Below are 13472 nucleotides of genomic sequence, written 5' to 3' on the forward strand. Positions count from 1 at the left end.
CTTGGGCCCCTTCACCCATGTGGGAGACCTGGAAGAAGCTCCTGGCTCCTGGCTTCGGAATGGTTTGTGGAGTAAACCAGCGGATGGAAGATCTCTCTCTCTCTGTCTCTACCTCTCCCTGTAACTTTGTCTTTCAAATAAATAAAATAAATCTAAAAAACAAAAACAAACAAAACTTTGAGATCATTTGGTAACAAATCTCTCATAAAAAAACAAGAAATTTCAAATATTCCAGAAAACTGACAAAAAAACTAAAGGGGAAAAAGGAAAACAAAAGTTCTAAATTTGTTAGGTCATTCCTCCTCATACTTGTCTATCATATGATAGTTATAATAAGTTTAAAAATAAAAACTTAAAGAAATTTTATACTCAAAATAGCTTAGCATCTTCAGGGACAAGGCGATTATTATATACTGACAGGGAACAACAGGGGTCGGCATGGTGGTGTAGCAGGTTAAGCTATGACCTGAGATACCAGCATTCCATATCTGAGTGTCGGCCAAGGCTCAGCAACTCTGCTTCCAATTCAGCTCCCTGCTAAGGAGCCTGGGAAAGCAGTAAAAGATGGCCTGAGCACTTGGGCCCCAGTGACACACGTCAAACACTCAGGCTCCTGGCCTTTGCCCGGCCCAGATCTGGCTGTTGTGGCCACTGGGAGAGTGAATCAGCAGACAGGAAATCTCTTTCTTTCTCTCCTTCTCTCTCTCCTTGAAACTCTGCCTTTCAAATAAATTTTTAAAAATGTTATAAAAGAAAAAAAGAAAGGGAACAAGAGATCAGAGAAAACAAAAGCAGAAATGGGAAACATTATAATACAGTATTTTGAATATTCAGTAAGATCTTTTAAAATGATGGAACTATAAGTCAAAAGGTATTTAATTATAATCCTTTAATTCTACTTAATTAAAAACACACAAATAATTAGAAAATGTTATACTATTATGAGTAAGAACAAAATCAATTCAACTAGACTCAAATTACAATTACTTACATGGAGGGCTAGAAGAGAAGAACATAATGCAGTAAATTTTTAAGAGTAATTTATATTTGAAACAATAATGAATGCTATGATTCTTAAAACAAGATGCTCTTTCCTATCCACATTTTACTTAGAATATTATTTAATTTGTATTGGAGCCATTAAACATCCATCATAACAGAGATATAAATAGGAAGGAAATGAGTTAATAAAACCTAGGTTAATTAGCAAGAATAACCATAATGGAAACTCTCAATTTAGATAAAACACAGGATGACAATTAAAAGCTAAATAATACATTTTAGCGCAACATAAAAGTTTCCTAAAATTACAGGCCAAGAGCACCTACCACTCCATCAGCAATTTTCTGGGCTCCATGAATCTCATACAGTTGTAGCTGTTTTTCAAACAGTTGAGCGATGGCTCTATGAACAAGCTCATATTGCTCCTATTAGGGAGATGAATGATACAGGAAAAAATGTTAAAAAGAAAAACCTCAAAACCAAGAAAGCATTTATAAAAATAGTTAATAAATTGAAATAATAATAATAAAAAACACCCCATACCTTTGTTTGCACTGCAGAATGCCTTTGTGTCCTCATTTCTTGTATTAAATTAAATACATTAAACTCCTCTGGTATTTTCTAAAACAAAGAATACATAAACTTGGGACAACTGTCCAGGAAGCAGTAAAATACTCTTCAGTTTTTCCTATCAACCTTATATACATGTTGGATAACTGCAAACATCTTTTGAGCACTGTTATGTAACACAGATTGTACATAGCATCACTGATACAAAGCTAAACTCGATCCTTAATAGTCAGGTTGTTGCCAGACAGGTGAAGAAATAAATTACCAGCCACAGCCTGATTGTAAGGTAGCGGGAATCAAGAGGCTGTATGAGTATCTGTGATGGTATGTGGAGTGACAATTTAGTTGGATATTACAAGAAGGATATTCTATAAATGAATTTCTTTTTAAATTAAAAAAAAAAAAAGGATACTCAAAGGAGGAGAGAAGATAAGGCTACTTGGAATTAGACTGCAACATAATTAAAAGTTTAATTTTATCCTACAGGTTAGTGTCTCCTGGACTGGCTATATAAGGACTAGCTAAGCCTGCGCTGCGGCTCACTAGGCTATTTCTCCGCCTTGCGGCGCCGGCACACTGGGTTCTAGTCCCTGTTGGGGCACCAGATTCTGTCCCGGTTGCCCCTCTTCCAGGGCAGCTCTCTGCTGTGGCCAGCGAGTGCAGTGGAGGATGGCCCAAGTGCTTGGGCCTTGCACCCCATGGGAGACCAGGAGAAGCACCTGGCTCCTGCCATCGGATCAGTGCGGTGCGCTGGCCGCAGTGTGCCGGCCGCGGCGGCCATTGGAGGGTGAACCAACGGCAAAAAGGAAGACCTTTATCTCTGTCTCTCTCTCTCACTGTCCACTCTGCCTGTCAAAAAATAAAAAAATAAAAAATAAATTAAAAAAAAAATAAGGACTAGCTAAAAAAGCTACATAAAGGATCTGACTTTGTGGTGTAGCGACTAAAGCCGCCAGCTGCTCCACTGCCAATGTGCCTGGGAAAAGAAGAGGAAAATGGTCCAAGTGCTTGGGCTCCTGCACCCATGTGGGAGACCAGAAGAAGCTCCTGGCTTCAGATCAGCCCAGCCTTGGCTGCTGCAGGCCACTTGAGGAGTAAACCAGTGCATGGAACGCCGCTCTAGTTTTTTTTTTTTAAAGATTTATTTATTTATTTGAAAGGCAGAGTTAGAGATGCAGAGGCAGAGAGAGAGAGAGAGAGAGAGAGAGAGAGAGGTTCTCCATCTGCTGGTTTATTCCTCAAATGATCCACAAATCAGAAGCCAGGAGTCCGGGGCTCCCACACAGATGCAGGGGCCCAAAGACTTTGGCCACCTTCCACTGCTTTCCTAGGCCACAGCAGAGCTAGATTGGAAGTGGAGCAGCTGGTATTTGAACTGGTGCCTATATGGGATGCCAGCACTGCAGGTAGTGGCTTTACCCACTACACCACAGCGCTGGCCCCAAGAAAGACCTCTCTTTCTGTCTCCTCTCTCTGTAACTCTGTCTTTCAAATAAGTAAATACTTACTGAAAGGAATATACTTATACCTAGAAATAATATAGAAAGCAATAAGAATTCTGTATTTGGAAAAATCAGTGTATGACTTAACACACACAATACAGGTATTCACTTAGAATGACACTCATCCTGTTGCCCAGTATGCTAACCCAAGGCTGAAAAAGTAACAAACATAACAAAATACAGGTTGCAATTTACTGTAAGTAATCTTAAAATCTGAAAATCATATAGATCAACTGGATATAATGCTGCATGAAAATTCTTCTTACCCCAGCTTTCAGTAAATTCCATGTATAATCTATGGCACAAATTGCACCTGTTCTTCCGCAGCCTGCACTAAGGACATAAAGTTTGAAAAAACAATTTGATTTTTGTATAAAAGAATTATAGGTAAACATGTTAATATTCAGAAACAATACAAGAAATTGGATAAAATTATACTTATTTAGTAAAGAGACTGCTGTTTCAAGTGTGCACAAGACATCATCCTTCACATTAGTATTTACATCATTCTACAACTTAAGGAACTTCCAGGAGTGACTCACAGGATACCCAGAAGTCCTCACTTTGGAAGTCTATTTCCACCACAGAAAACCTTTTCTTACTAAAAATATTATGCAGAGATAAATTTATTCTAATCTCAAGATCTTGTATTTTGGAGTAGAGAAGGAAAGAGTCCATCATTTCTATATGCTACAAGTTTAGGAAAGATGATGCTCCAAGTCCCAAAAAGAGGTTTGCATACCCACATTGATTTCACCAAAAGAATAAAGAGAATGCTGATCTCCTGAAGAAGTAATGGGAGTGAAGAATGCAAAATAAAATACCATAGCTTTTATTTTAAAGCATGACAAAAATACTTTGAAGCAACTAATTCTCAATGTTAGAGAGAGGTATATGCATGTACCTTAGGACTGAAAAATCTCTGAGTAATTTAAAAAGATGCTACTAACATCACCAAAATAATCCTAGGTGGAAAAAAAAAGGTATGTAGCATTTAAATATATATTTTTAAACTTTTGTTAAGTATCAGTGGTTTGTTAAAATGTAACCTAAACATTTCTTATGAAAGAACATGATAAATAACCTAATACATTTAAAAGCTCTTAATAATAAATATCAATAATACTATTAATTTTTAGTTGTTGGTACACTTGCAAATCCCATATATTAAAACATTTTTATAATCTTAGTTGAGTTACTTGGGCTAAATGATTTATATTTAGAGTTTGACAAAACATTTTTATAATCTTAGTTGAGTTATTTGGGCTAAATGATTTATATTTAGAGTTTGACAGTTGAAAGTATATTACAAAGACAACCAGGTCAATGAAAAACAAGAGCCAAGTTCAGAAACAGATGCATATATGAGGTATTTATTACATAAAGGTGGATTCTCTGAAGGGGAAATAGTAGACTATTTAATAAATGACAGTATAGGGAAAGTTAGTTATCAGGAGTAAAGCTGGATTCTCAGCTCATACCTTAACTATAAAGAGAATTCCACATAAATTAAAAATATATTGGTAGAAAATAAATCTACAGGCATAGGCATTTGGCCTAGCAGTTAAGAGGCTCTTTAAAACACTCATATCCTGTATTGGAGTGCCTGGATTCAAAACCTGCCTCTGGCTCCTCACTCTAACTTCTTGTTAATGCAGACACTGGGAGGCAGTATGATGGCTCAAGTCATTGAGTTCCTGCTACCCAAAAGACCTGGGTTGAGTTCCTGGCTCCTGGCTTTGGTCTGGTATATATGGGCAATTGGAAAGTGGCTTAGTTGGTGGGAGCTCTCTCTGTGTCTCAACTAAATAAATAAGGAAAGGAAATTTTAAAAGTTGACAAAAGCACACACACACACAAAAAAAGGCAAATATACTATTTCCCCCCTCTTGAAGTCAGAGTTAACTAAGACCTTCATATTCAAGGTAAAATTTGTACACCAAATTTTTTTTTTATATAATACTATGCTGGAGAAGAACTATCTAAGCACACCTCCATGGACTATTAAGTATGAGACTTACAAGTTTGACTACCTGACAATTTAAAACATTCTATGTCAAAATTAAGACATGAGAAAAACCATATTGTGAATACTAAATGTTAGGTTTATAAATAATCATGCAGGCCCAGGCAATACTTATAATGAAGTAACATATACAATTTAATAAAAATGTCTAATATGTTTATCAATAATTTATATCTTTCTGTAAGACATATATAACTTATACATTATATAATTTCACTATGACAGTGTATAAACATGAGCATTTTATGTTCCTCAGGAATAGAAACAGTACTAAGTTTTTCATCAGTTCTAAAACAGACTTTTTTTCATTGGACTTGCAGCAAGGGTCACTATCTAACTCCACACATTGGGCAAGGGACCCTGGTGTTAGCGAAAAACTTGCCTCTCATGTAGCTACCTACACTTGTGAATTCATTAAAACATACTTTCTTAAACCTACATTATGACATCTCTGAAATTAGTATCTATATCATCACTAATGGCTTCTTACAAGCAATCTCTTTCTGTTTTAATTGGCAGACATTTTCATTCTTAATGTATATAAAACATTAGTATGTCTTAGAACTGATGGTACTTTCGATCAATTAAGATCTTAAGTATGTACATCCATATACATAAGAAAACCCATGCCAATGTTTATGAGACATGAAACTTGCTTGGCCACTGTTTGAGGTAAACTGATTTTAAAAATTAGTAATTTTTTCTTAGTTAATCTAAATATTACAGTATTGACTTTAAAAAGCAGGGTATAATGGACATTGATTAGACTACATGCTTTACTTAGTAACCATCCCACCATTTTCAAATAGATGATCTTACATTTTAATGTAACATTTAAATAATCAGCCATGAGATTATAGGCCTCAGACCCATACTGTATAGAAGAAACTCAGGATTATTATCATTGTATTAATGCAGAAATAAAACCAACATCAAACTTAAAGAAAACTGCTATATTTGTATGTTTGGGAAACTTATACCTGCAATGAATGCAAATGGGCACATCTTCATGTTCTTGATACTTCCTCATTAAGCTTATCATGTCTAGAATAGAATCAAATGATGAAGGAACATCATGGTCTGGCCAGTTTACATAATGAAACTGATATAGCCTCCGAGACTCCTTTAAGAAAAATGGAAATCCAACAGTTATGAAAATATATTTGCAAATCTTAAAGCTTTATCTCACTTAACTGACTTATCTAAGACATCTGGTTAGGTACTAAGCACCGCATTAAAAAAATAACAGCCTGTATATATTGACTACCTATTTAAGGGGGGGGGTCACATGCAATAATTTATTCAATTCTCATAAGGAAGGTACTGTTAATTCTATTCTCATTTCAGGGTTAAGGAAATTGAGACAGAAAGATGAAACAACTTGCTGAAAGTATCACAGAAGTGACAAAAGTGACAAATGTAGGATCTTACCCAGGCAGCCTTAACTTCAGAATGTAAACATTGTCAATACGCCATTCAACTAAATACACACTATTAAACTTGGTGAGTAATATACTATGGGTACTGTGTTAGAATATACTGTAATTAGAAGACTAAGCAAATATTAAACAGAGAAAGAAGCACATCTGTCCAACAGCAATCCATTTGTCTTACTATGGATCAGCAGTTCTTGAAATATAGACTAGGAACCCTTTTCAGTGGGTGGCCATGAGTTCTAAACTGTTTTGAGAAAAATGCTAACATGTTATTTGCTTTTTTTCTTAAACAGCTAATGGGATATATGCTTCTTTTCATGTTTTTAAAAAATTTCTCAGTTTTAATCCCAGTAAATATTAAAAGATATAACCTGTATAAACAAAAGCTCTTTTGGATAAGAATATAAGGGAGTTCTGATGTAAAAATTGTTCTCAGAACAGTTATTCTAGGTGTTGAATAGAAAGAACTGGGCTTGAGATTTAAGCAAAGTTACTCAAATATTTTCCTGCCATTTAATTAGTAGTTTTAGGTAAGCTATTTAACTTTTCAAAGCCTTTGTCTTGTTAGGTAACAAGATTATATACAATGTAGATAATAATATCTACTGTTACAAAGTTAAGAGGATTGAAGTACCTGATACACTATAGAAATTCAATAAGATACTCATCGTTACTACTAGAGATTTAAAAATAGCAGCAAAGTATAATAAGTGATGCATCTAGAGGGAGCCGAATAGTGAAGCCAGGTGGGAGGACACACGTAAACAGGATGACGGGAGGCCCTAAGTGTGAATGCACGAGTTTGGGAAGAGGGATGTACTTCACAGCCATACTAAACTACTTATTATGGTTTAAAAATTATGATAAAAACAGAGCAATGAGGATAAATATTTTATAATGTCCATCAGATTTTTTATTCTTTTCTAGAGAAACTATCATTTTATATAGTTCTGACATAATGAAATCAAGGGCTTCAAGTTAAAGCATGTATCTAGGCCGGCACCGTGGCTTAACAGGCTAATCCTCCACCTTGTGGCGCCGGCACACCGGGTTCTAGTCCCGGTCGGGGCGCCGGATTCTATCCCGGTTGCCCCCTTCCAGGCCAGCTCTCTGCTATGGCCTGGGAAGGCAGTGGAGGATGGCCCAAGTCCTTGGGCCCTGCACCCGCATGGGAGACCAGGAGAAGCACCTGGCTCCTTGCTTCGGATCAGCGAGATGCGCCGGCCGCAGCGGCCATTGGAGGGTGAACCAACGGCAAAAGGAAGACCTTTCTCTCTCTCTCTCTCTCACTATCCACTCTGCCTGTCAAAAAAACAACAAACAAACAAAAAAAACATGTATCTAAATGTTGATGGTTAACTTTCTAAAAATCCATAAACTAGTCAAAGTGGGTAATCATTACATAAACACTGTAACCTGATTTATTGTGTCAAAGAAAGCCTAATTATTTTAAATACAACAAATTTAATTTAGGAATGTTGTTCTAAGTTAAAATTTAAGTTATTTTATTACATAATTTGATAAGCATAAGGCTCAACATACTATGTAAAATATACACTGTGATTTTCTTCTTCAATATTTTACATTACTTAAAGAACTACCACGCTTTCTTAACTATGTAAATAGTATGCTATTCATATATAATCTCCTATTTGAAAGTATCCTTAAGAGATTATCTCTAATGGAAAGTACTTACATTCTGAAATTCAAGTAAGAGTGTCCTAATGAAATAGTCTGTTCTTGCTTGTTCATCTTCCTAAAAAGAGAAAGATCTGAGAATCAGTGAAAACCTATACATACCAAAACAAAATAATTCTAAAAGCCATCAATTCACTTATCTAAGCTGTATTTATAATTTTACAAAACGGATGAAGACATTTGCTATGTAGTAATCATCCCCACAATCCTGTAACAGAAATAACACAGTCACTCACTCAGTACCTACCACTGTATCTCACATTTAATCACTTTATCTTTCCATAGGATTTGATTTTCTCCAACAATCAACTCTGAATTATTTGGATAGCAACTGGGAAAGGAAAGAGGAAGAAAATCCCAAAACACGACATTACAGCTGATAATTTAATCATTCTAAAAGCCAGTCATTTGAGGTATTATAATGAAGCTTCTACATCAGTTGCCACGAAGCATATTATTTTTTGCCTTATCAATTAAACCACAGACAGTTTAGGATAGTGACTTTCAAGACAGAGCAAGAGTGTGCATTATCAATAAAACAGATACTTACAATTATTCATTTTAAGTTTTTAAACTACAGTAATTTACTTTCATCTTTCCAAATAGGGATCAGCATTGTGGTGCAACTGGTTCAAGCCCCAGCCTGCAGTGCTGGCATCCCATATGGGCGTCAGTTCAAGTCCTGGTTGCTCCACTTCCAATGCAGCTCCTGCTAATATGCCTGGGAAAGCATAGGAGGATGGCCCAAGTCCTTGGGCCCCTGCACCTTCATGGGAGAATGGGAGGAAGCTTCTAGCTTTGGATCAGCTTAGCTCTGGCTGTTGCAGCAACTTGAGGAGTGAGCCAGCAGATGGAAGACCTCTCTCTGTCTCTATCTTTCCCTGTAACTCTTTCAAACAGATAAAATACATCTCTAAAAAAAAGAAAACAACAACAAAAAAAACTTTCCAAAAAACATGTAAGTTTTTACTTTTATCAAAAAGGAATATGGATGTGAAGACTGAGCTAAGACAACTTTTTTTGTAAAGGACCAGATAGCAAATACTTTTGGGCTTTTTGGGCCATAAAGTCTGTCATCTCAACTTTGTTGTTGTTATGATAGACATATAAATTAACAAAGATGATTGTGCTCCAGTAAAACTTTATTTATGAAACAGGGCTAGATCTGACACACAGCAAGTGTGTCAATATCCAGGCGAGTGGTTACATGCAGCAACAGGACACTGAGCACTTGCTAGCCAGTCCTCCCCCTTTCACTACCACTTTACCTCTTCTTCTACCCCCTTACAAAAAGACCTCCAGAAAAAACTCATTTCTCAGTCTCAGAAACTCTGATTTCCAAGGAGTCAAGTCATTCACTACGACTGCGTTTACTAATGTGCTTTCTATTTATAAATTAATTTCTATTTGCATTATAATCAAGGATAACAAGTCCTGAATTGTCTGAAACAATAAGACACATAAAATACTTTTCATTTTGAAATTGTTAAAGAAAAACTGTGCTTCTTCAGCATGGACCAATCATGATATTGACACATCAAACAAGCTATTACTAATCAGAACAAACCTCTCAATCAAGGACTTTTAGATCAAATGAGAAAATATCCCCTAAAATCAATTCATCTTTTTCATTATAAATGATTTGTCTTTTCTCTATTCATTATTCTAAGTTGTTTATTACTTCTGACTTTTTAAAAAGATTTATTTATTTTACTTGAAAGTCAGAGTTACATAGAGAGATAAGGAAAGGCAGAGAGAGAGTGAGAGAGAGAAAAGTTTTCCATTTGCTGGTTCACTCCCCAGCTGGCTGCAATGGCCAGAGCTGCGCCGATCCTAAGCCAGGAGCCAGGAGCCAGGAGCCAGGAGCTTCCTCTGGGTCTCCCATGCAGGTACAGGGGCCCAAGGACTTGGGCCATCTTCTAGTGCTTTCCCAGGCCCTAGCAGAGAGCTGGATCGGAAGTGGAGCAGCCAGGACTCGAACCAGCGCCCATATTGGATGCCAGCACTGCAGGCAGCAGCTTTACCCACTACGTCACAGCGCCGATGCCCTGATTTTCTAGTGTTCAAAATTTCAAGCTGTTTTGTTGTTGAATGTTACACACTATGTTTTCACTTGAATTGGGATATTTAGTATAGTTCTCTTACTGCATTCAAACTTATGAATGTTCAATACAATCACATTGTACAGAACTAGGTTTCCTGGGTAGTCCAGGGATCCAACATTGTATAATACTTTCTGGATCGATGTGACTGATAAGGAGGGGAGGTACTCCCATACTGAACTAGACAGTGTGGTATGTATTGGTTATTATACTTTCCAAATATGAAACACAGCAGCATTTTAAAAAACTTTGGCACTTAACTGACAGTTAACGTTAGCCAGGACTTCAGAGTATTGATTGAATATTAAATCCACAAAGTTCAACTGTGAGTTACAAGCTAACATTACAAAAATCACATTGCACTTATAAAATAGTTTAATCAAATAGGTAGTAAACAGAAAAACCACTGTTTCTCAAGAGTACAGACAAGGGCTATAAACAATAATCAAATCTCAAAATGCCAATTGCGCTTTTTTATAAAAAAAGTTTTCTTAAAAGTATATTTATTTGAGACACAGAGACACTGACTCCATCCCCAAATATCTGGGAGCAAAGAACACAATCCAGATCTCCCATATAGGTGACAGGGAGCCTAGCAGGGGCTACCTCCTGAGGTATGTACCAGCAGGAAGCTGGACTTGGGGCTAGAGCTAGGACCTAAATCCAGGCACTTCAACATGGCATGCAGGTGTCCCAAGAAGTGTCTTAACTGCTGTACCCAACACCTACCTAAAGCTTCTAAATTTAAAAACAGTCTAAAAGCAAACACTGTTAATATTTGTTTATAGTAAGTAAGTATATGTTTCCACGGAAGCACTGACTGCTTGGCTTAAATAAACCTAGGCTCACACCACATTACAATTTAATTATTTGTAAGTCTACCATTGCCAATTTTCCATTCAAATAATGTATATAAAAATAGGTACTTACACAAGAAATTTTAAATGGTGCAAATGTTATAGGGTCTTCTCCATACAATGGCCAATAGCGTTCACATTTTTTCTGTAATAAAAAAAAAAGTTAGTAAGCTATGCATATGTGGTTTTTCTCACACATTTACAAATATTTTGTGTCCCAGGGATCAGCTCAGTACTCTTTCCCCAAAACAGAAAAACTGACATTAGCAGGTAAGGAGCTGGGAGAACTGAGACTTACCCAATTGCTGTTAAAGGCAGGTTACTAAGTCCACTCCAAGAATAGTCCTAACAGTCTAATTAGCATTAAGTATATAAACCATTCATTGTTCCTTGCCTAGTCCACAGAGCAGACCAAAGATCTTCCTCTTGAAAACTACTTTAAAAAAAAAAAAAAATACATCTAGCTGGCGCGGCAGCTCAATAGGCTAATCCTCTGCCTGCGGTGCCGGCACCCCCGGTTCTAGTCCCGGTCGGGGCACTGGATTCTGTCCCGGTTGCCCCTCTTCCTGTCCAGCTCTCTGCTGTGGCCTGGGAGTGCAGAGGAGGATGGCCCAAGTCCTTGGGCCCTGCACCTGCATGGGAGACCAGGAGAAGCACCTTGCTCCTGGCTTCAGATCAGTGCACCGGCCACAGCAGCCATTGGAGGGTGAACCAATGGTAGAAGGAATACTTTTTTTTTTTTTTTAAATTAAACTTTTATTTAATGAATATAAATTTCCAAAGTACTGCTTATGGGTTACAATGGCTTCCCCCTCCCAAAACTTCCCTCCCACCTGCAACCCTCCCTTTTCCCGCTCCCTCTCCCCTTCCAATCATATCATGATTCATTTTCAATTCTCTTTATATACAGAAGATCAGTTTAGTATATATTAGGTAACGATTTCAACAGTTTGCCGCCATATAGCAACACATAGTGAAAAAAAAATACTGTTGGAGTACTAGTTATAGCATTAAATAAGAGTGTACAGCAGACAGACATCCTACATAATATTTTTTTTAAAGAAATTAATTAATTTTCTATGCCATTTCCAATTTAACACCAGGTTTTTTTTTTTTCATTTCCAATTATCTTTATATACAGAAGATCGATTAAGTATATAATTAGTAAAGATCACATTAGTTTATACCCACGCAGAAACACAAAGTGTAAAAATACTGTTTCAGTACTAGTTATAGTATCACTGCACATTAGATAATAGATTAAGGACAGATCCCACATGGGATGTAAGTACACAGTGACTCCTGTTGCTGACTTAACAATTTGACACTCCTGTTCATGGTGTCAGTAATCTCCCTAGGCTCTAGTCATGAGTTGCCAGGGCTATGGAAGCCTTTAGAGTTCGCTGACTTTGATCTTATTCCGATAGGGTCATAGTCAAAGTGGAAGTTCTCTCCTCCCTTCAGAGAAAGGTACTTAGAAGGAAGACTTTCTCTCTGTCTCTCTCTCTCCCTGTCCACTCTGCCAGTCAAAAAAAAAATATATATACACACATCTAACACAAGGAAATCCACTTAGTATATATAAAGAGTTGCCAAGCAAGTTTCAATGATTGTAATATGGCAATCTATGTAATATCTGGTTACATTCTCACCAAGTACAAAACATGTAGTATACTAGAAAGAGCATTCTACTTGGTATCAGAGGAATTTTTCAGGAAATAATTTTACTATTTTAATTGGCTTTTATTTCTTTACCTGCAAAAATGAAAACAATAATCCTATTCTTACAGTGTTGTTGCATATTCTAAATAAGTGTGTTTCAAATGTTCTATTTGTAGTAAAAACCTTATATGATACAATGTATTATTTTAACTACACAATTTTATTTGAGATTACAGAAAGAATAACCGGTTTCCCTCTTAGCTTCACATTTTAAATAGGTAAAGAAATGGAACACTCAACTTATTTTTGTTTCTACCATTAACAACCATCATTTTAGAAAACTGGGGAACTAAATGAAAAACCCAACTTAATAGATGATACAGTGACTCAAATGTTAAGAAATGATTGTTTTAACAAGAACCAATAATAGAAGCTGTTAAGTGTAAATTTGTCAGTTCATGGATTTTTTTTTTAAGATTTATTTATTTATTTATTTGAAAGTCAAAGTTACACAGAGAGAGAGGTCTTCTATTCCGCTGGTTCAATCTCCGATTGGCCAAAACAGCTGGAGCTGTGCCGATCTGAAGCCAGGAGCCAGGAGTCAAGAGCTTCCTCTG

General features: G+C 36.6%; 1 protein-coding gene across 1 annotated transcript in view; it reads right to left on the minus strand.

Annotated features, from left to right (window-relative positions):
• PTPN12 (protein tyrosine phosphatase non-receptor type 12) overlaps nt 1-13472 on the minus strand; it is a 100211-nt gene that overhangs the window by 33529 nt on the left and 53210 nt on the right. Inside the window, exons 6-11 of the mRNA XM_062211461.1 lie at nt 11267-11338; nt 8233-8292; nt 6081-6223; nt 3341-3407; nt 1546-1623; nt 1329-1427 (exon numbers count right to left, since the gene is read on the minus strand). Of these exons, the coding sequence (XP_062067445.1) occupies nt 1329-1427; nt 1546-1623; nt 3341-3407; nt 6081-6223; nt 8233-8292; nt 11267-11338 (519 nt within the window). The remainder of the gene's footprint in view (nt 1-1328; nt 1428-1545; nt 1624-3340; nt 3408-6080; nt 6224-8232; nt 8293-11266; nt 11339-13472) is intronic.

This window comes from Lepus europaeus, chromosome 1, assembly GCF_033115175.1.
Source record: "Lepus europaeus isolate LE1 chromosome 1, mLepTim1.pri, whole genome shotgun sequence".
Lineage (NCBI taxonomy): Eukaryota > Metazoa > Chordata > Mammalia > Lagomorpha > Leporidae > Lepus > Lepus europaeus.